This window comes from Ambystoma mexicanum, chromosome 10 (assembly GCF_040938575.1).
Source record: "Ambystoma mexicanum isolate Mex_15411 chromosome 10, UKY_AmexF1_1, whole genome shotgun sequence".
NCBI classification, from domain to species: domain Eukaryota; kingdom Metazoa; phylum Chordata; class Amphibia; order Caudata; family Ambystomatidae; genus Ambystoma; species Ambystoma mexicanum.
In genome coordinates, this window is record NC_090932.1 from 686,049,905 (window position 1) to 686,072,458 (window position 22,554).

The 22,554-nt window shown below is 45.2% G+C and overlaps 1 protein-coding gene across 1 annotated transcript in view; it reads right to left on the bottom strand.

Moving 5' to 3' along the window:
• Window positions 1-1,424: 1,424 nt before the first annotated feature.
• ATP1B3 (ATPase Na+/K+ transporting subunit beta 3) overlaps window positions 1,425-22,554 on the bottom strand; it is a 434,039-nt gene continuing 412,909 nt past the window's right edge. The window contains exon 7 of the mRNA XM_069618280.1: window positions 1,425-2,149. Coding sequence (XP_069474381.1) covers window positions 1,979-2,149 — 171 coding nt within the window. The 3' untranslated portion in view covers window positions 1,425-1,978. The remainder of the gene's footprint in view (window positions 2,150-22,554) is intronic.

A 22,554-nucleotide genomic window follows, 5' to 3' on the forward strand; every position in this document is an offset into this window, starting at 1 on the left:
AATATGCTCACAAATACAATACAATGGATTAGCAGTCAGCCATGACCATCAGTTTATGGGCAGTATTGGTGGCATTTGGGAGCAATGGCACAGTGCCATTCGCCTTTGTTATTCACTCCGGGAGGTGAACCAACTCAAATGGACTTCAATCTAAATGAACCACCTTATTTTGTTATGTTGCGACCACCAGCTACAGGTTAACAGTGATGACCTAAGGCAACCCCCTACCTGTGTACCCCCCCATCTCCAGGACGGTTCATGTCAAATACAAATTTGATATCCCAGTCTTTTCTTTGGTTCGATCTGGAGCCATGGCCCTCACATGGAAAGTTTCCTTGAAGAAGAGCTTGTCCTGCCTTGCTTTTCCACTGTGGATCCACAAACCACTGGCGTCACCCATCCCATGGTAGCCACCCTCTTTGACGCAGAGTGACCATCCATTCACCTCCATTTTCCATCCACAGGTCTGCGGTCAACCCCTGCCAAGGGACAGGGCTACAGTGCTATGGATCTTGAGATCCAGGGACCATTATCTTCGCCATGGTGTAGGAAGGTTGATTGGGGCTGCCAAAACTACTCTGAATTGTCATCTTGAACAAAGCCAGCCACAACCCTTCACCAGTGACTTTTAGTCCCCTTAGCACAGACTAAACCATTGCCAAAACAGAACACTGCTAGACCTTAGGCTCACTGAAAAAGATCTTTATTGAAAAGATCAAGTAGCCAAGAAAACCTTCAGCAATTGGATTCAAAACAATATGTAACAAGATGGAACTCTAGATCGAATTCAGGAAACAATCAGCTGTGGCTGGAAAAAAAAACGTTGTTTGGGTATGCATGGATATTTAAATAGTAAGCAGCCACTTTAAATACTTGGGGGACGATAATCAAAGGCTTCAACCATTGCAGGCCATGACAGACCACCTTAGAATGGATGGCTGCTAAATTGAGGTGTTGGCTAGTAGCCATGTTAAGCATTATAGCAATGCATGGAACAAATGAGCGAATGGTGAAGCAGAAGGACGTACAAAGCAAATTGGGACATTTTACCATTTCAAAAGAAAATCCCATTTTTCCATTCATTTCCCAGAGTGCATGCAATGCTCAAACAGTTTCAGAGAACGATAGGTTAAACATTTTCAATATACAGGTGTTGAGAATTTTGAGAAAGATGTTCGTGACAACTTAGAGAGTTTCATGAAATTCAGATTTTTAATCCATTGAAAGTTTATTTTGGCATTTAATTGGATATTTCCATGACACCACTCTTCCAAATATTACCAACTAAAACAATGTCCACGTTTTTAAAATGCAATGAAATAAACATGCAGCTGTTTATCTGGTAACAATTCAGGCAGTACCGATTTCCCAATTATACAGTAGTAGCACAGATCTGTTGTAATGCCCTTCAATAATTCACGCAATAACTTTTAAAATCCACTTTATTTCAGTTTGTTCATACAGGACTTAAGGCATCTGCACACAACACAATTCTTGCAGAAGTTATAAAATCATTTTACGTTGGTCAGGTACCATTTATTCTCATCATTTGATCCCTAAAAACAGTGTCTGCATCGAGATATGACAGTTAAACCAGTGTTAAATCCATTAAATATTTACATAGCACAGTACATTACGCTTTAGACACTCACTTGGGGGGGATAAAACCACACCGGAACAGGACAAAGACCACCATTATTACATGTTTGGAAACAGCTATTTACAGGTCCCTAATATGGCATGATAATACTCTTTATCTCTGTACACTGGCCTGTGGGGGGAAGGCAAAGGCATGACAGGCAGATATTTTAAAAGGGATTTCAAACATTATGATTGGAAGCACATCATTATAATGCTACCCTGAATGTCATGTGCCTTCCCAACTTCCGTCAAGGTGGTCTCCTATCCTAGAATAGCAGGTCCAGTCGATAAAAAATAAAAACACATTAATGTTACTTTGTGGAAGATTATGTTCATGCTACTCTGTGATTAGGACTCTGAAGCTTACTCGTCCCAAAAATTTGTCTCGTTCATCTTCGTTTTTCAAATTGGGGGATCCCTGGATCTTGCATTCCAAATGTATTTCTTCCTTGGTGCCATTGTTGCCGGGCACTATTTTGATAGCAACTAGTGGTTGTACATAGCTAACCTGAAAAATAGAAAAATAGTGTTTGGTCACATGCATTTTACAAGCAAAAGCGATTGGCGAAACAAAGCATTGTTACTGTGTGAGTTTTGACTATGCAAAAAAGCCTCAGATCAGAGTTGTCCCAGGTTTGCCATCAAATACTTTTATTAAAAATTTTAAAAAGTGATAATGGTAAAGAGATGAAATGTGCGGTGTAACACAGCAAGCCCGTGGAGGTTTTATTATTTATTTGTATTTTTGTATTTTATTTGTATAGCGCTCCAAGCCTGTAGGCATCTGGGCGCATTTCTTACATAGGCAGTTACGGAAATACAAGGCATGTTAAAAGTTTACATAATTTACAAGAAACTGCATGTCTAAAGGTTTACATAATTACAATAGTGGAGGGAAGAGTCATGGAAAATACATTTGATAGAGATTTGAGGGTTTTACATAATATACAGTATATACAAAAGATAACAATGTACAAGTTAGCGGGAATAGATTACAAGGTAGCTATGATATAAGATATATGGCATTTATAACGCGCCTATACACAAGTGTTTCAAGGCACGACTAGGAAAGGGAGGGGGAACAGGAGGGAGACCGACAACGATCCTACTAGGCCAGGTGTCATTCAGATCGTGCAAGTGCATGGGAAGGGGGAAGTGCGGGGGGGGGGGAACAGTGCAGTACATGGGATAATAGAATAAATAGCCAGTAGGTGGCAAGTGCAAGGGTAAGTGCAGACATCAGGTGTTAAGTGCTGGTAGTGGGACTGTAGGGATACAGAAACAGTCCCCAAGTGCGGGGGTTGCCAGGAAGGCAGTGCAGGTGTGTGACTGGCAGGGGAGAGACCTGGGCCCGAGATCAGAGGGTGGCCAGGCAACCAGTGCAGTTTCAGATTCAGCCAGGAGGTCAGCAGGGGAGATGGGGAGAAAAAGCAGAAGCAAAGAGAAAGGTTTTTAGGTGCTTCCGGAACGGAGAGCATTTTCCTCAAGTTTCAGGGAGGCTGTTCCAGAGGGCGGCCCCAGCCGAAGAAAGATCTACCACCAACTCGTGGCTTGGAGAAGCGACTGACCCCGAGTGAGTTGGAAGCGGATGAGCAAAGAGTTCGAAAAGGAAGATATTTAGTAAGAGAGTTGGAGGTATTGAGGCCCCGGGCCCCAGAAGACCTTGTGGACAATGCAGAAGGTTTTGAACTTGATCCTTGCAGCCACTGGGAGCCAGTGCAGAGATTTCAGTCCTGGAGAGATAAGATCCCTGGCCTTGAGGCCAATGGTAGTAGTAGCTATGATTCTTGGGCCAGAAGCCACGTTTCAGCGTTCCTTCTGAATGGACAGTAGTTATGTTCTGTTCTTAGTGGTAGAGGTAAGGTATTCCATAATTTGGCTGCCAAGTCAGGGTAGGTACTACCTCCCGATTTGTGCAGCTTGAAATTAGGGATTTTGAGGCAGTGTGCTTGCGCCAATCTCATGGGGCGGTCTGAAGTATTGCGTACAATGTTTTTGGTTGGGTAGCTTGGTGCTAAATTGGCGAGAGCTTTATGAGAGGGTTTTGAAGGCAATCCTTTGCTTGACCGAGAGTCAGTTCAGGTTGCGTCTTACCTCAGATATGTTGAGATCTAGGAACATTAAGTGCTGCCCTGATGGCCTTATTTTGCAGAACTTGCAGCTTTCAAATTTTGCTGACTGATTCCAATGTAAAGTGCATTACAATAGTCCAACTTCGAGAGTACTAGCCCTCTGGCTATTGTAATCCAGTTGGGAGTTTGTGAGGTACAGTCTGCAGGCAGTGACTAGCTTACAGGTGTAAGCTGTGGCCGAGGCAGACGCGCTGACCTGTCTAGATAGGTTTATAGAGGAGTCAATGTAGATGCAAAGTTTTAACATCTTTGGAGATCTTAATAGTTTAAATATTAAATGCTTCGAGTTATTGGTCTAGTCTTTTGAGCTTTGAGCCTAGGAGGAGAAGCTCAGCCTTCTCGCCATTGAGACAGACCATGTTTAGCCATCCAGGCCTGTATGACCCCCATAAATGTTATTAAATACTTTGGCGTCAGTCGCAGCCTCCAGAGACTGGGTGTCATCTGCATAGTTGGTGTAGGTGACACCCAGATAGTCCAAGACAACGAACAAAGGCTTCGGAAATACATTGTATAATGTAGGAGATGCACACTAGCCCACATGTGACTTGTGCCGGCTCAGCTGAGGCCGATGATGGTGAGAAAACTCATCGACCTATTGTCAAAGAAGGAGCGGATCCACATGGTGGCTTTATTAGAGAAGAGAGCAGCTGATGGTAGGTGCATGCAGAGGACTTTGTGTTCTACTAAGTCGAATGCTGCCGACAGATGAAATAGAAGGAGTAAGGCAAGTTTCCCTTTGTCTTTCAGCTCCTCGATTTGTGTCTTTAAATCAATTAAAGCCGTTTCGGTACCATGCCTTGGCCTGAAGCCAGATTGTCTAAGGCCCAGGAGGTTATTGGTTTGTAAATGCTCCTGGATCTGTAGACAAGCTGCTCCATCAATGATATTTAGAAGGAAAGGGACTGTGGTGATTAGTTCGTGGGGAAATTAGGGTCTAGGGTAGGCTTTTTGAGAAGCGGGAAGACCCAGGCTTCTGAGGTTATCAGGCACTATGCCTGTTTCGAATGATGTATTGTTAAGGGATGTAATGAATGGAGCCAGTTCTTTGGCGGCCTCCTTATTGATAGGCGCAGGATAGCTATCTCAATGTCATCTTGAGGGTTTGAATTGGTGATTAGATCCTCTACCTTCTTGATAGAAAGAGGGTAGAAATTTAAAGATCTCAGATATTGGGGAGGGAGTAGAGGTTACAAGTATGGGAGCAGTGTCTAAGATCGTGAGTTTTTTGGGCACAATTTTATTTTGCAACATGGTTATTTTGTTCAGTAGTGCTGACTGAATATTGGAACACCATGAGGCGTCTTTAATACAGCTATCTGGTGGAGGTGTGGATTCCAACTCGAAGAACTGTACAGCGTTCTTTGGTGTTGGATTTTGCTTGAGTGATTTGGGTATTTACGCTTTGCTTGTAGGATTGCTTCTTTGTAATTAAGGGAGGAGATTATAAAGCCGTCTTTATTAGAGGCTATTGGACGATTCTTCCAGAGTGCTTCAGAGTTTTTTAGTTTTGCACAAAATTCTAAAGGTGTGGGATGAACCACAAATTCAGAAGTGTGATGGGTTTGGCTTTGCGTAGTTTGGGGGGGGAAATTGTGTTTATGGCATTGAGAACAAGTTCACCAAGAACGTGGGGTCTGAGTGTTTAGTGTTAGTGCCATTGATGATTGGTTGAATTAGTGGAAGCAGCTTATCCAGTGTAATATTTCGGAAGTTCCTTGTTTGGGTGGAGGGGGTGAAGTTGTGAGAGTTGTTTTGGATGCCTTTATCCTTTATAGTGAATGTGATCAAGTGGTGGTCGGTCCAGGCACAAGGTGAGTTAGATAGGAGGTGGATATCACAGTTGAGATCAACTAGCCAGTTTAACGTCCTACCTTTGTTGTGGTTAGGTTCTGTGATCCAGTGTGTGAAACCTAATTCAGTGACACAAATTAAAATAGAAATATCATAATTGGCTGAAGCTACACAAAGACCATCCTGAACCAAGATGCCCAAAGAATGTTACATCAAATCAAAACAAAAAAGACAGCCGAAATGTGGTCAATTATTAATGCACTGGACGCACCTCAAGACGCGCTGTTGGCCAATCAGATTCCAGGAGAGATTTGACACACGCATTATGAGAAAATGCAGATTGAGATGGAACCAGAACCACCACAAATAATTTGGCCATTAAGCAGTGTGCCCGAGCCAGGTCATGAGGAATATCCGCTTGACATAGCGACTGGGCAAACTTTCTGCATTATTTGTATAAGGGGATTTTACAGTCTTCTTAGATACCGGCCACGTGGAAATAAGCGGTAGTTGTCGCTATTTTCAAAAAAGGTTTAAGATCAGACCCGGACAACTACCGTCCGACAGCGCTCTTGGACATAGCGGGTAACATTTTTGGTTCCATCATATTAAAAGAACTTTCTAGATGGAGCAGTGATAATGGCCACCGTGACCCTTGGCAATCTGGTTTTGTAAAAGGCATTGGCACAGGATGTAACATCTTTATAATTAATTCATGGAAAGCAAAAGCCGAAATGAAAAACAGATGCAAGGTTTATATGGCATTCATTGACCTGTCGAAAGCCTTTGATTCCATACGAAGGAAACTTTGGGGAAAACTGCAGAAATGGAGGTGCCCGAGGCTGCTATTGGAGAACATTAAAGATCTGCACCAGGGAACCTCTATCAGAGTCAAGCTAGATCAGGAGGGGCATCTGCAGATGCAATTGTCATGAATGTGGGCCTAAAACAAGGATGCCCACTAGCCTCCAAGCTCTTTCATTTGTATTTTATCAGATATTGAAGACGCATTTGAGGATATGTGCTTTTCCACAAAAGATTGCAAATATCGCCATTGGCAGACTCCTGTACTCTGATGACATCGTGATCATTGATCAGATGCCCATTGGGTTACAACGCGAGATTTCTGACGGAGAGATATCTCGAAGCAAATGACTTAATAAACCCAGCAAAATCTAGGGTAATGGTTTTTGTTGACCACGACCGTCGCAGAAGCAGCAACAGATCTCTTGTTTTCTAAAGGTCAAACAATCAGAGTGCTGACGGAATTTACCTACTTGGGAGTTATCAATACCAGCAGATGAGAAGCACCCCGAATAGCTGCGCAAAAAAGCTATATCTGGCAGCGCAAGCTCTGTTAAAGAGATTCTTCCATTTCTCACTTATTCCCTTATCTTTTTATTGAGCCAAAGTCGTGCCGGTTTTGACCTATGGCGCCGAAACATAGCTTATGTTGGCCGAAGACACATGGTCCCTACTGGTGGGGATCTTTTGGAAGTCAATATTGGGAGTACCGAGAAGTATCCCGATATAGATTATCAGATGGGAATTGGGATTAGCATCCCTAGAAGACATTGCTAGGTGGATTTCAATATCCTTCTAGAGAAAATGTCTAGAAGCCACCCTAAAGGGAGGCTTTAAGACCCTATAAAAGGCAATGACAGACCCTAAAGAAACAATCCTTAAAGAGTGGAAGGACCTATGTCAAACTAATTGAAGAACTGAATGAAACAGAGGAATCACTGCTTCAAAACTCGGGCAGGTTAAAGAAAAGGCTCTACCACAAATATTGGATTGACACGTGATTAAATTCACAACTATAAAAACCGAGAAGACTTGGTTTGCTGAGAGAAAGCTCAATGTGCTTCCAAGATGCATACAAATCTTTCCCAGTTGGTTCTTGCGCCATCAAGATTGTCTAAACATTCTTACCCAGACTTGCCAAGATAAACCTAAATGGTCAAGAGACAATCGCTGTATGTAGTCTCTAAAAGGAGAAAAACACCAAGTCTTCAATCAAACACTTAGTAATGAACGGTCCGGCTCTGAGGACAGAAAGACTTTGTGCCATGGGAGACATCATCGCAAAACATGGGGCCTCAGAAAAAGAGTTGTGGATTATATTAATAGAGGGAGAGAAAACCAACATACTCGCTCTAATGAAATTCCTGTTAATGATCTCTGCAAAACTGGACTCCTTTAAACAGCATTACAACAAACCAGAGACATGAGGGCTCCAATTCTTTGCCTGTAGTATCAAAAACATGATCTCTGTTTTTTGTCCTTCCCTTTTCTTTTTTTGACTGGTGTAATTAATCGATTTTTGCACCTATTGTGATATTTATATCTGTATTGACATTTGTATTAATAAAAATGGCTAAAGGTTTTCCAAGTGGCAAACCGTATAAGTCTATAAAAAAATGTTTTTTTTTTTTAATTGTGATTGAGCAGGCAAGGGAAGTAGCATTGGTGTCTTTTACATCTTGGAAGCCCAGGTTGAGGGCCCCAAGTAGGATTATTTGTGAGCCGGGCTTGGTGATGTTTGAGAGGAGAAGAGTGATATCTTCTTCAAAAGGTGTATAAAGGCCCAGGTGGTCTGTATACGAGATGTATGGTGATTGTCAAACTACCCATCTCAGCCGCTCGCCCAGACAACATTTCGGCAGACGGGAAAGGCTGGTTTGAGATAGGCCTGAGGCCTAGCGCAGTTTTCGAAATGAAGGCGATGCCTCCAACTTTGGCTCGGTTGGGGAGTCTATCAAGTCTGATGATGGAACACTTGCCTGGTATGGCAAGTGAGAGAGAGTCCTGCTGCACCATGAAGCCATGTCCCAGAGACGGCTAGGAAGTAGAGGTCGAGAGATGTTAGGGTATCAGCAATATCGAGGGTATGTGCTGGTAATAATCAGGCATTAATCATTGCACCTTTGATTAGAGTAGTGGAATTGATAGGAGTATTGAGCGTCCTGGTAGGGGGGGGGGGGTCAGCTGAGGATGCTTAAGTTTTGTATTTAGGTAGTGGTTGAGCAGGCATAAGTCTGCAACTAGTCTTCTAGTCTGGATTTCTAGATTTTAGCGAACAAGGTTGGTTTGGAGTAGGTCTTTTGGTGAATTGTTTAATCCATAGGTCAGGTGCGTTAAGATATGGATTGTTTGGGCATTCTGGTAGGTTGCCATCAGGTTTGGTGGCAACTAGGAGGCCCTGTGGTAGAAAAGGGGTGGGTGGTATGTAATCTGAGGTCGACAACCTAGGTGCAACTAGTAGAGTGTTTTGGGAGGTAGGCATTGTGTTCATGTTGGTGGAAGGCAGGAGGAGGTAATCCCTAGTAGCTTCTGCGGTCAAGTGAGCTAGAGCGCTCAGCACAGTGTGAAAGTAAATGGTAATGAAGTGGAACATAAGCATGGCTTGCTCCCAAAGGGTTAAAGGTTAGGGACCTACTGAGTGCTATGAGCAGTTGGCAGCAATTAGAGCATGATGCTCTTTCAAGATGCAGCATTCAACACCAAATTGGCCTGCAGGGGTGTTTATAGTTTGAGACAAAATCAGCTAGGTAAAAGCAACTTTGCAAAGAGTTAAGCAGCACAACTGGCTAAGGAATAGGATTGGCATAAGGTTGGGCAGGCACTGTAATATTCAACATAGGCACAGCATTTGGCTAGTGGCAGTTTACAAAGTTATGACATGAATAGTGGAGATGTAACATTTCCTGATGACAAGACATAGGGCGGTGCAAATGATTGTTGCAATAGTGCGATTTTGGACCTGGTACTATGCACTATTTAGTGCAGGATTAGGTATGAGACAGCCGTTAGGAAAGATTTCATATTCTAATGTAATTTTCCCTCCATGTGTCAACCCCCAAACTTTTTGCTGCTGTTCTACACCCCGATCTAACCTTTGCCAGAGAAGCGCAGCCCTCAGCCGCACTCCTCTGGGCTTTCGCTCACTTCTTATGGGGAAACTGACATGCCCTTAAGACAGTCAGTACTGGGAGACTGTTTCCCTTAGTCCTTTCCTCATGTTGCAGCTTTTGTGCAACATGTAACAAGAGTGCAATTTACTGCACCCTTGGGTCTCTAGTCATTCCAAAGGTCCTAGAAACTCTCGCTGGACTTTTTATGAACTGTGCAGATGTGTCACAGACAGGACTGGTGGCAGCTATCGTTTATCTTATGTTTTGAACCTTTTCTTGCCATGTTATCCGCGCTTACTGAGTTTGGCCTGAATAGGTGGCCTGGCCATAAAATGGCCATGCCACGAGGTTCTTTGCCCTGTCCTTTGGCCATCTTGCCCCTTCACCTTCCCCAGGTCGAGCCGACCCGGGTCAGTCCTTATTTGGTCATGCACTTTCCCGCGAAACCCAAAGCTTTCGCGGGCTTCTGCATGTCTTGTGTGTGCCTCCAGGGAGTGGGCTGGGATGTCTGTTCCCAATACATACCCTGGGTGCCATAGAGTCTGGAGTGTCCTGAATGCCTGGGACCACCGTAGTCCGTGATTGGTCCATGTTTGGAGTGTTTGTGAGCAGATCTCCCATTGGGTCCTCTCCGTTTTGGCACGAAGGAAACTTCGGATAAGAGGAGGCTGAGAACACCACTACCACGTCGATCTCCTAAGTTCGCACGAACAAAGGATAAGGAGCCAAGTATCTGCCAACAAGAAGCCGAGTCGAGGAACCGCTGGAAGGTTTGGCACCCTGAGCCCGCTGTCGTCCGGCGAGACCCCTCTGCATCTGATCGTCTTAGGTCTGCGAAGACACTTCGACCCATTGGAATAGTGGGACCAACTATTCTCGGCACCTTCATCAAATCCTGCAAGTAAGGCTCTTCGGAAGTGCCCCTGGGCCAACCAGTGGGCTGACCAGTTTACGCGGGACGTTTGCTCTGTTACCGCTGCGGTTTCGAGGAAGCCATCGAAACTTGGTATACTGCTTGCTCTGTGTCCACGGCACCCTCACACCGAATTTCGTACACTTGCCATTCCCAGGTCTGAAGTGAGATGAGTGCGCCTGGACCGGAGTAAACGCGGTTACCGCGTTGCCCTGCTGTGGCAACGACCTGTGCAAGTTCGCTGCACTTGTGACCCCCTTGGCCCTGAAGCCTGCTGCAGTAGAATTGGGCTGATTCCTCCACCCAGGGTGGAGAAATCGCCCCTGTCCCGTTTGGGAATCCCCGCTGTACCGCGGAAACTACACAGTGTCGAGACATCCTGATTGTCACATTCGAACCTGCCAGCGAAGTGGACTGTACTGGCGAAGTCTGGGACTGCCTGCGTCGGGGACCAGTGAGTAGTCCATACCCCAACCAGTGGCCACTAGTGCAGGAGCCCATTTTTACACTCGAAGTGTCCCGAGGGCGACTTTCCTTTCCACAGCTATTGCAAAATAGCTACTTCATCCCGCCCTCTCAATCTGCCTCTGTCCGCAAGTGGAGGTCCTGCTTGAATAGTGGGGACTTGTTTTTCATCGAACTTGTCCAACTTCCTGAGCTGCTAGTGACCCTTGAAGAGACCCTATTTTGTCATTTGGCACAAGCACGTGCATGTACTATTGAGCATAAGGCTCCTCTCTTCGTAGGGCTTGGACTGCCTCTTCGGTGTATTCTTGATGTGGAACTGGGTCTAAAGATTACTTGCACTGCTCGTTTTCCTCCCCATTTAGGTGGTCTACCCATTTCGTGCCTTTTAATCCGTTAGACCCCTCTGGTCTTGTATATATATTGTGTTGATTGTGATGTGTTGGTTTACTTTAGTATTATTGTGATGCTTTGCTATGGTCTATATTACAAAGGCCTTGTAATAAATGTGTATTTTTAATTAACACCTGTCTGGAGTAATTTGTAAGTGTCCTTGCTTTGTGTGCTCATTGAGGTCTTTCAGTCACCCTCACCCCCCTTGAGACTTAGTCTTGAACACCTGCCCTAGCTTGTCCAGAGGTTACCCTGTTCATAGAAACTAGGTTGGCCTTCTGAACCTCTGCCCCTCGAGGTCAGAGTTCAGAAATCTCTCTTACCAGCGCAGTAGGAAGCAACATAGCGCTAAGTTGGGGATAAGCAAAAGTGTGGACGGCAGATTGAAGGACCGTGCAAAGTTCAGAATGGTGACGCTGTTACGGTCAGTAATGGAGGCAGATATTCTATGAGATAGTGGGGCTGGACAGTGACTGGCGTGGCGAGATAATATGGTTAGGGTTGTGACGAACAGTAGTCTGTGTCAGAAGGCTTAAGTCTCACTGTAGCTGCAACGTAGGACAAGTTCCAGCGGGACAGTCTGCATGTTATCCGGGCAATCTGAGGATTTGAAATTAGGATGGTAATGCAGTACGTTGAAGCACTGCAGTGAGCTCCTTAGACTGAGTTGGAGTAAGAGCAGAGGGAGGAGGTTGTGTGGTGGAATAGAGAGCGAGCAGATGAATGGGTAAAGAAGGTAGTAAGGCGGCTTAGCACGTAGCTCGTTCCGCTCGGTCAGCTCAGTCAGGTGCCTTAGAGAGTGCCTTGGGTGAGGGCCGGCTTTGTCTGCCGGTGTGTCCCGATTGAACAATAAGGTGAGGTGTAGCCAATGGGCTAGCAGGAGGCCAAACCAGGCCAGAAATTATGGGATTCCACGGCGGTGGCCATCTTGGATGAGTTAACCCTCGTGGTTAACCATAGGCAACGGAGCAAATAAATAGAGGAGCCCCAAATTCAGAAATGTGGTTTGAGAAGGTGCTCAATACTGGATGTGTGAAATCAGATCAGTAGTTCTGAAGATGAAAGCTGCTGTTCTCGGGTAGAAGCCGCTGACAAAAGGTGAAAGCAGACAGCCTTACCTTGGGCGGTCTTGATTTGGACCTGTTGTGGAAAGGCACTGCTCCTCTGTAGTGTCGGTGATGCGTGCTCCTTTGAGCGACCGTGGAGATTTACCACCCCTGCTCTCATGTTCATTCCTTAACCAAGTATGCCTCCAGCCATGATTTACACGCAATGTGTCCTTGCATCTGAAGTCTTGAGTTCAAAGGGGCGGCAGTTGTATGCAGGGTATTTGAGGGGGGGGGGGCGTGTAGATTTGGCACGAAGGGAGAAAACTATTTTGAATCACCTTAGGGTGGGTCATGCGGGTTTGCTGGGATGGAAGTGTATGATGGGTAGAGTTGCATCGGCAGCGTGTGAGGCTTGCGGGTGCCCAGAGCCGGTGTCTCATATGTTGGGCTGTGTGAGGTTTAATGTGCAGCGGGAATTGCTCAGAGTCAGGATGAGCGGCATTGGGGTCGTTGTACAGGGGTTATCTGATCTGTTAAGTTTGAAAAGAGGGGTGGTGGATGATCAGTGTAGGTTCCTGCTTCAGTTTGTGCAGGAGGCGGGAAGTGGGAAAAGATCTAGTGAGGATGGTTGGCTGATTGGTGCTCATTTTGGCGAACATCTAATTGGATGGAAATCTCTGGCTCCGGGTTTTCTGGAGTCACCCTAACAAGAATTGGCAAATCCAACAGTTTTGGTTTGTGCACAGGTATTGGATAGGCGTTGACAGGCACTGAACATTACACCCAGGTAACCTCATTTTCCAATTGTTGCTGTCTTGTGTCCAAGTCGTACAAGCAGGGCAGTCCCTGGCAAATGCCTATCCACGTCCACACAAAAGCCAAACGTTTCCTTTGCCAATGCTAGTTGCACTCTGCCACGGCAGGTTGCTCACCTGAATGGTATGAGAGCAGCAAGCAGTTGCACACTTGCAGCATCGAGATCACAAAGAAAAAGCATACAGGGCAAAGTTAGTTGGAGCAGGGAGGCTGGAATGCAGAGAGGAAGCAGACAGAACAAGGAACATGTGCAATGTGGTATATACTACTGCCAACAACCACTGTGCCAAATGTATTTAAACTCCAGGTTTACAATGAACCATTCTCGCTGAACACAGGATAACACTATCGGAACAGAATCTGGGAGGTAGAACTACAAGAGTGTGGAAGACAGAAATGCAGGACAATAGCGAGAAGATGGTAAAGTGAGCAGTATAGGAGACTGAGGCAGATCGAGGCAGAATACATTCAGTGGGTAAACGGGAGGAGGAACAGATGCTAAGGAACACAAAAAACGAGAGATTAGCTTCATCTATCCAATAAAGTCATATTTACAGAAATGAAGGAATGTGACTGCAGAAAGATCTGCTGGAACCATCCTCCCTTCACTCATTTGCATCTTACATAGCCTGCCTATTGTATCATCCCTTACTCAGCACTACTGACAGCTTGGTGTCTGCATAAAAATGCCTTCACACAGAAGTAGCACTCAGTCCTTTTCGAACCGCCTAGGTTGGCCCCTAACTGAAAGCCAAGGTTTTTAGGGGGATTGAGGGAGGGTGTATGGAGTAAAGGGGACTAAGTACTGGGAGTACAGCAGCCACTAACATGAATGACATTTCCTTACTCTTACGTCCTGTCCCCTTTCCTCCATACTTGTTGGAGGTTTACTAGCACTTGTCTCCAAGAGGGTGTAAGGTCCTATTTCCAACTTAATTGAAGATGTTCAGGACAGCCTAGCCGAATTAAGCAGCTGCCCTTGAACTCCTGTCAAGACAGTGATTCTTACAGAAGGCTGAGGGGTAGGCTCAAGTCGCAGTTTTCACAATGGTGTCCCAAGGGACATGCCTTTGAAATGCCACAGATGCTGCTTTAGCTCTTACCAGATGAGCATGAAGCCCGTTTGGTTGAAGGAGCTTCTGTAGAATAGCTTTCCAGAATCACCGACACCACCCATGTGGCGATATTCTTAGAAGTAGCAGAACTCTTGTCTGCGCTTCTGAATGTAACAGTCTAATCGATTTTCTGACCTCCTTGGTCCTGTCTAAATATAACTGCAGAGCCCCCCTGACGTTTAAGAACTGCAGGACTCTTTCCGGTTCCGAGGAAGGATTTGGGACGAATACTGGAAGACAAATCTCCTGGTTAAAATGGAACTCTGATACCGTTTTTGGGAGGAATGACGGAGTGTGTAGCACTACTTTGTCACGGGCCTGTATCTTGCTTATTCTATCTCGCTTATTCTTCTGGCCGAAGTGACTTCTACCAGGAATGGAGTTTTGAATTATAGTTTGTCTGTAGCCGCCATTGGCTCAAAATGTTTGTGGCACAACGAAGCCAGTAACACATTGAGATCCCATTTTGGATAGGGGGGAAGGGGTTTGACTGTACGAAAAAGACGAAGGCCATCGAAGAGTCGCTTCACCACAAGGTTTGCAATTGAAAAACACTAGTCTGAGTTAAGGTAAGTGCCAAGCACTGACCAATACGGTCTGCAAAGTTCTGGTTTATTTCCACAAGCCGCTAGGTCGGAAACAAATTATAGTATGTCGTCCAGTGATGCCAATATAGGATTATTTTGCTTTCCGAGGCTCAACTGGAAATATCGGCGCAATTTGCTCCAACACTGCGACCTGGTGGAATCCTTAAAAGCCACTTGTGGGATCCGCATGGGCTCCTCTGAGAGAGCAGGATGACCTAGAGATGGGATCTCAGGTACCAGGCTGCCAAGTTCAGAGATTGAGGTGAGGGGTGATTCATCTTCTCCTCCAGATACAAGTCCGGATGGGCTGGCAGTGAGATCAGGGTTTGCTTGCGTGGATTTACCAGATCCTGGAACCATAACCTGGCTGGCCACCATGGAGGAACAGAGACCTAACCTATGGAAAACACTCACTAGATCAATAATCAGTTCTCCGATCAGAGAAGTATAAGAAAAACAATGTAATGTTATATTCCACTACAAAGAAAGCATAGTAACACAAACCATGATACATAGTACAATATACATTTACATTATACACTGCTGCAATATAACCTACACAGCATTTAATTAAAAACCAACCCAACAACTACGTCAAGAGTGGGTTAGCAAGCGTGACAGATATTCCAAAAAGAGTAACTATTTGCTCTCTATGGTGGACACATTGTGTTTCTAGCTTCTTGGGTACGGTGTGCCTACCATTAACATCCACGTTCATTCATCCCAAAAAGCCTTCATCATGGCAATAAACAAACATGATGTAGATGTGATTCCCCGTTCCTAAGAATCTTTATCCAATTTGTGCACTATAACAGACACTGTTCAATCTTACTTGTAATACATTTGTACAAGTAGGTTAAACGTATTTCCATAGCTGGCTACTAATCTGCCATTTCTTCAGCATCTATGGGGCAGATCACTTCATGGACTATTATCACAGGACCCAATGGTATGTGATCACTAAACTCCTGAAGGCAAATCAGAGCACTGCACTCTAACATTTTTGTAAATGTTATGTCATTGTTGACCATTTCAAGTATTTCGGGGCATACATATTACCTTATGGATGGCCTCATCACACTGGAGTAGAATCCTATAGACACATCAAAGGGGAAGATCTGTTATCCTTACTTGTAAGAGGCTTCTTATTTATTATAGGCACTAAAGTGCATGGTCCTAGTTCGACAACCTAGTGAATTAGAAACACAATGCGTCTACCATAGATAGACTCCTTTTGGAATATCTGTCACACTTACTAACACCACTCTCGACATAATTGTCAGGTTGGTTTTTAATTAAATGTTGCATATGTTATATCGGAGCAGTGTATAATGTTCTAAATGTATGTTGATGTACTGTGTATCATGGTTCGTGTCACTGCATTTTTTTGTAGTGGAATATACCACAAATTGTTTTTCTTATGTTAATTGTTATCCACAGTCCACACACCTACATTAAGGGCAGGATATCTGGTTTCCTTTTGTTTCCACGATGTTTTCCTCCCTTTTGAAACAGGCACCCAAGAATAAAAAAAAAATAGGGAAGCACCCAGAAAGTACTGCAAGCAACTATGAGAGAGCAACATGCAGCTTCCTGGAATTTAATTAGCACCTGATGTATTAGTGGAACTGGAGGCAAGGCATAAGTTACCATTCCATCCCATGGAATTTCTAGTGGATCCCCTAGAGAGCCCTCTCCATGGCTGCCCCATGATGCATACAGGGGATAAAGGCTGTTGAGATTTTTTGCAAAAAGGTCCACCTGGGGAACGCCCCACCGTGTGAACAATCTACATCTGTGGATGTAGCTGCCACTTGTGGTTGGCTTCTGCCAAGTTACTCAGGCAATCTACCTCAGTGTTTGATGCTCCTGGTGGATAACAGCGTGGAGCCATATCCGTTGCTGAACAGCCCATTCCCATATCTGCAAGGGTAGAAGTACTAGGTCACAGGGCCTTGGTAACCCCGCCTCCCCTGGTTGGTGATGTAGAACATGGAGACAGAACTGTCCATTCTTATTGACAGTCTTTCCCCAAATATTGGGGAGAAAGGCTATGAAAGCTAAGAAAATGGGCTTCAGTTCCAGGTCGTTTATATGTTGATGCAGTCATCTCTTGGAGATGGGACGAATATTTGTAGCTGTTTTAAGGCTGCATCCCAACCTAGAAGAGAGGAATCAGTTGTGATCACCGCCTGGGGAGGAGGATCACGGCAAGGAAAGTGATGTTCCAGATTTGGGAGGTTTGCAACACCACACTAAATCCTGTGGTATCCAAATTATCTGACTGCAGATCTGTAGCCTATGACCATGAAAGACTGTCAGCTGGATGGTCCACATTTTCAACCTGGCTAGAGGAAGCACTTGCACATGGGATTCCATCAAGCCAGCAGTCTCTGGAACCACCAGGCACTGGTGGCTGTCCAAGTCTAGGAATAGTGTACAGATATTCTGAATGTATATTACTGTTGCCATGGTCGAGAAGACTTAGGCTTCCTCTGGGACACCCGATTGGCCAATGAAAACAGGTGCTGCAATGCTATTAAACAAGACTTAATGCAGTTGACCGACATACCTAGATCGAAAAGCAAATCCAAAAGGATAATGTGCCTGTACATTCTCCAGAGACTAGCCTCTCACCAGCTGGACGTCCAGGTACAGGTAGACATGAATGACCGGGAGGCGGAGAAAGGGGGGCGACTGCTGCCATCATCTTGGTAAAGACTGAGTGCCGATTTCTAAACCAAAGGGAGAATTTGGTACTGGAAATGAGACTGCCCCACTGACAATCTCAGGAACTTCCAATGAGGAGTCAGTATAGGCACATGTCGATGCTCATCCTTCAGATCCACCACGCAGATCCAATCTCTCTGATAAAGGGCAGACCGAATCTGCGTGGGCGTAATCATCTTGATTCTCTGAAGGGGAAGGGAGAGATTGAAATCCGCCAAGTCCAGGATGGTGGGTATGCCGGTCTGGTTAGAATTTGGCAACACGAACAGACTAGAATAAAAATGCTGTCCTACATCTTGACTTCGACACCACCTCTCCATTTTCTTTTAAAACTTAATTTGCATTTTTTTAAAAACATTACCATAGTTCATAACTGAACAAACTTGCACAACGCCGATGTCCTGTTCCCTCAAACACCCGCTCCCCATTCCCATCCAATCCAATCTCCCCCCCCCCCGATGGTGGCACCTCCTCTCTAGCCTTCATCTCTAGAAGTCGAGATTTCCAGCCTTACAGAGGGGGACACAACCTGACTGATCGGGGGCAGGAAGTAGGGAGAGTTGGTAAAGTCTGTAGCCTCTGTTGGCCACTGACAGCACCCAGGAATCCAACGTTATGGTCCTCTGGGTTTCCAAGTGCAGGGAGTTCCATGAGACTAGGCACTACCATCCCTGGCGGATTACCAGAGGGTAAGGCTGAATAACTTGGTGAGGATTGGAGGCAAAGTAAACAGGTTTTCTGCTCCTTTGTGTGCTGCGCGATCTATCTGGTTGTCTTGCCCACCGTTCATGGAAGCCCTAAAATGACCCGGACCTTGGGTCAGTCCTGGCGGCTGCCGGAGATTTGTTGGCAGCTGGTTTTGTTAGCACTGAAAGGAATTTGGGCTCGAGTGTACTCGCTTTCTTTTTGGCAAGCGATTCATCGGTGGTACCGTCGGACGGGAGGTCTAGTACCTTATCCTGCACCTTTGTGAATTTTGTGGCATGAGGCCATGCCTGTCTGCAGGCATCTGCCCCCAATAGCTGCAACCCTAGCTGAGGTGCCCATGTGATGTACCACTGCTTCCAGCAGGTCCTGGGCAATCATTTTTTGGCATCTGCCAGCCCACCCCTTAATTGCTCTGTATGTTTACGGGGGAATTAATTTCTCTAGTTCGACCAGATGCTTCCATAGCCGTTGATTTGAAGCTGCTAAGAGCGCTGTAGAGTTGCTTAAAGGTATGTGGACACGGTTGATCAGGGAACCCCCCCCCCCCCGAACCCTGGCATTCAGGTTAGGGAAGATTAAGTTAGCGGTCATAGGTTCCTCCCTGGGATTCTTGTTTCCAGCTGGGTCGATGCTTCCTAGTCATTTCCTTCTGGTTCTGGAGCCAAGAGCCAAGTTTGAGTAGTTGTCTGAATGCCAGATCCCTCGAGTTGCATATGTTTTTTGCCAGGTCATTCCAGGTTATTGCTGCCAGGTGAGAGAAAGATGATCCTCCTTTTATTGTATGGTTTTTGGGTCTAGGGGAATGTCGTTGCATGATCCGAATGGTCTTGTCTGATGGGGACTTATTTTCTCATTTAGGATTTGCAGATTACAATGTTTAGTGGTTCTCCTATTTTAATTTCCAGAAGTTCCTTGTATGCCATCGCCAGTCCTCATCCTCTTGTTTTTCCTGTTTGTGAGAACTTTAAGTTGTCAGGGAGGCAGTTGTGAAGTGTGTTTTTTTTTTATTGTTGTCTAACCATGTTTTGTTTATGAATAAGATGTTTATACCTCTTTTGCATAGGAGACCGTAGATCTTGATACCTCAGTAGCATAGGCGATCTTACATATCGGTGGCATGTTTGGACATTGATCTAGCATGGATTAGGTGGCAATGGATCTGGACATTTTTAGGTTTTCTTAGCCTCATTTTGCCTTGCAGTTCAGTTGTCTCAGATTGGTTGGTGATACGTGGAGTCTGCTTGTCGTTGAGGCAGCATGTTAGATTGATAGTTTTTAAAAAAACTTTATTTATTGATGGTCATGTCGTTTATATTCAGCACAATTGAATGAGATACAGTTGAAAGAAAAGGCGTTTTCGGAGGCATATTATAATTAAGTTACATAGAATCACAGTGATGACACAGGAGAGTTTATCATCATCGGGTAACATGTCAGAGGTACACTCCAAATGCGGCCCAAATGCCCTTAGGACAACTTGTCCTGGGTAATGACATCCCATATTGTTCCTCACATTCATTAGCAAACAATTCTCCAAGGAGGTGCTCGGTTTGCAGTGCATGAGTGCTTTTCCAATTTTGCAGTATACCTTTTTTCACCATCATACACAACATATTTAACAGTCTGGTCCTTTCTGCCACCTTCCCGATGTCGCCAAACAGATATTTTTGGGGGGTGAGAGGGCAGGATCTGCGTTATCTCCTCAATGATCTCAGCTACCTTCCTCCAGAACCAAGCGACCAGTGGGCAGGCCCAATACATATGGAACGAGTCTGCCTGTGGGTACCCACATTTCTGACAGCTCCCATTACAGTTGAGAACTTGGCCATCTTGGCCGGCGTATAATGTAATTTATTCAGGAACTTAAAAATTGGATCAAGCGAAGGCCAGCATTTATTGATACAGATTTAGACAATTGACAGTACTTGGGCCATTTCTCCACAGTGACCATCACCCCCCCCATATGTCTGCCTCCCAAGTCGCTTTGTGTTTAAGGAAGGGAAGTGTGCTTGTATCATAGCATACAGTGTGGAGACACCGGGTTCAGTCCCAGAGGTTATGTTAAGGGACATTTGTACCGCGCACTATCACCACCGGAGTGGTCCCCTGGCGGCTCTGAAAGAGGGAGGGAGGGTGAGTTAGTGGGAGGAGGCTGGAAAAGTGCAAGAGTGCAGTGATGTGCTGTTGGTGGCCTCAGCCCTGTGGGTCTGTTGGTTGGGCCTATTGTGTTTGCGGCCGGTGGTCGTCGTGTATGGTTGTGCGAGTGTGTGTTTTTTGTTTTGTTGTTGCAGTGTAGTGAAGTTTGTGCGGTTTGTTGTGCTGTAGGTTTGTGGTTGTGTTTGGTTTGAGAGGTGTATGCAGAGGAGGAAATTGTCAGTGGTATTGGTTAGCTGGCATCTCTATCCTGAATTGAGGAGTAATCTCACCAAATGGGGTGCATGGGCACCCTGTGCCTCTGGATATGTCCGTGCCCCTTCTGCATTCAAGGCCCCTTTAACATCTCGCTGCCTCCTCCACCCGCTTTGCCTACAACCCCACATGTTCCTCACTCTCACTTATATTGCTAGTGCACCTGCCAGTGTCCACACCTCAGTGTGATGATTGGTAGCATCTCGACAGTTCCACAACCCAGTGGTACCTAGTGGCAGCTAAAGGGGCGTTTGAGGATGTTGGTTAGGATTGGTTGTTGCCTCAGTCTCCATGGGTGTCGCCCGTGTACCACTCTGCCCGGCGTCACCCGTCCAGGTGCCGTGGGTGCTTCTCAGTCTGTTCTGGGAGCTTGTCAATTTCCTTTCCAGTTTAGTCATTTTTCCTTACTGTTTCGGTTTTAGTCTCTGTATTGAAGAGCCAGGTTTTTAGTACTTTTCTGAATTTTAGGTGATCTTTGGTGTCTTATTTCTTTTGGGTTGTTCCAGGGTTTTTTCGGCTGAGTGGTAGAAGGCGGTTCCTCAAGAGTTTTCTTAATTTATGGTTTTAGTTCCAGGCGGATTTCGTTGGTTGACCTGAGTGGTCTCGTTGGCTTGTAGATTATTTTCTTTTGTAGGAATTCTGCTCCTTTTTTTATAAAAATGATTATTATTTTTATGCAAACCAAACACGCAGTGTAATTTATAACATTTCCATTAAACACCATTTAGTCTTAGTCACTGCTCCCCCAGTCCCACTCCCCTCCACGAGCCCATTTGTTATTCGCATTCAGTATCTGCTACATGCGGTAGGGTAGGAATTCTGCTCCTTGTCTGCAGATTGCCTTGTGCGTTATGCACATTGTTTTGAAGGTGATACAATGTTTTACTGGGAGACAGTAGTGTTTTTAGGGCAGGGGTGATGTGGTCTCTTCTGGATAGTTTGAGGAGTAGTCTGGCTGCTGCGTTTTGGATCCGTTTTAGCTTCTTCAGGAGGTATTCTGGTATTCCGAGATAGAGGCTGTTTGATTCTTGACATGAGGGCGATGATAGTGAGTGTTTTGTGTGTGTGAAGGGGAGGAAAGGTAGGATTTTTCTTGCCGTGTGGAGGAGGAAGAAGCATTTGACTGTTGTGTTTATTTGCAGTTCTAAGGCTAGGGTGTTGTCCATCAGGACTCCCAGATTTTTTTACTATCTTAGACGGTGATGGTGCGGTTCCCATTTCAATTGGCCACAGGATGGCGGTTTCGTTCTCTTGGTTTTTGGATATGATCATGATTTCTGATTTTCAGGTTGTTGGCATTCATCCAGTTGAAGACGACAGTCGGTTACGTTTGAATGATCGGCTTGGGTGTCTTTGATTTTGCAGATTTGAGTATAGTCTAAGTAGTTGTAGCATGTAATGCGTTTCTTGAAGATTCTGATAACTGGGGTTTGGTAGATGTTGAATTACAGTGGTGATAGTGAGGATCCTTGTTGCCACAGTCGTTAACTCGTGGGGTGGATTTGAAAGGTTTAATCCATACAGTTTCTGTACTGTCTGCTAGGAATTATTTACTCCAGCGTAGTGCTGTTATGCCCATGTCTTCTTGTCTTTTGGTTAGGGTGTCATGGCTAACTGTCAAAGGCTGCAGAGAGGTCGAGCAGAATAAGGGCTGAGGTTGTGTTGGAGTCTGCGTTTGTTTTTAGGTTGTCCCAGATGGATAGTAGTGCTGTTTCTGTACCTCTTGTGGGTCTGCAGCCGACTTGAGCTTGGTCTAGCAGGTGGTGTTTTTCAACGTGTTCTTGGGTTAGTTTGTATACATAGGTTTCAAGGAGTTTTGCCAGGTAGGGGATGTTGGAGATCGGTCTGTAGTTTAAGAGGTGATCTACGTTGCCTCTTGTGTTTTTTC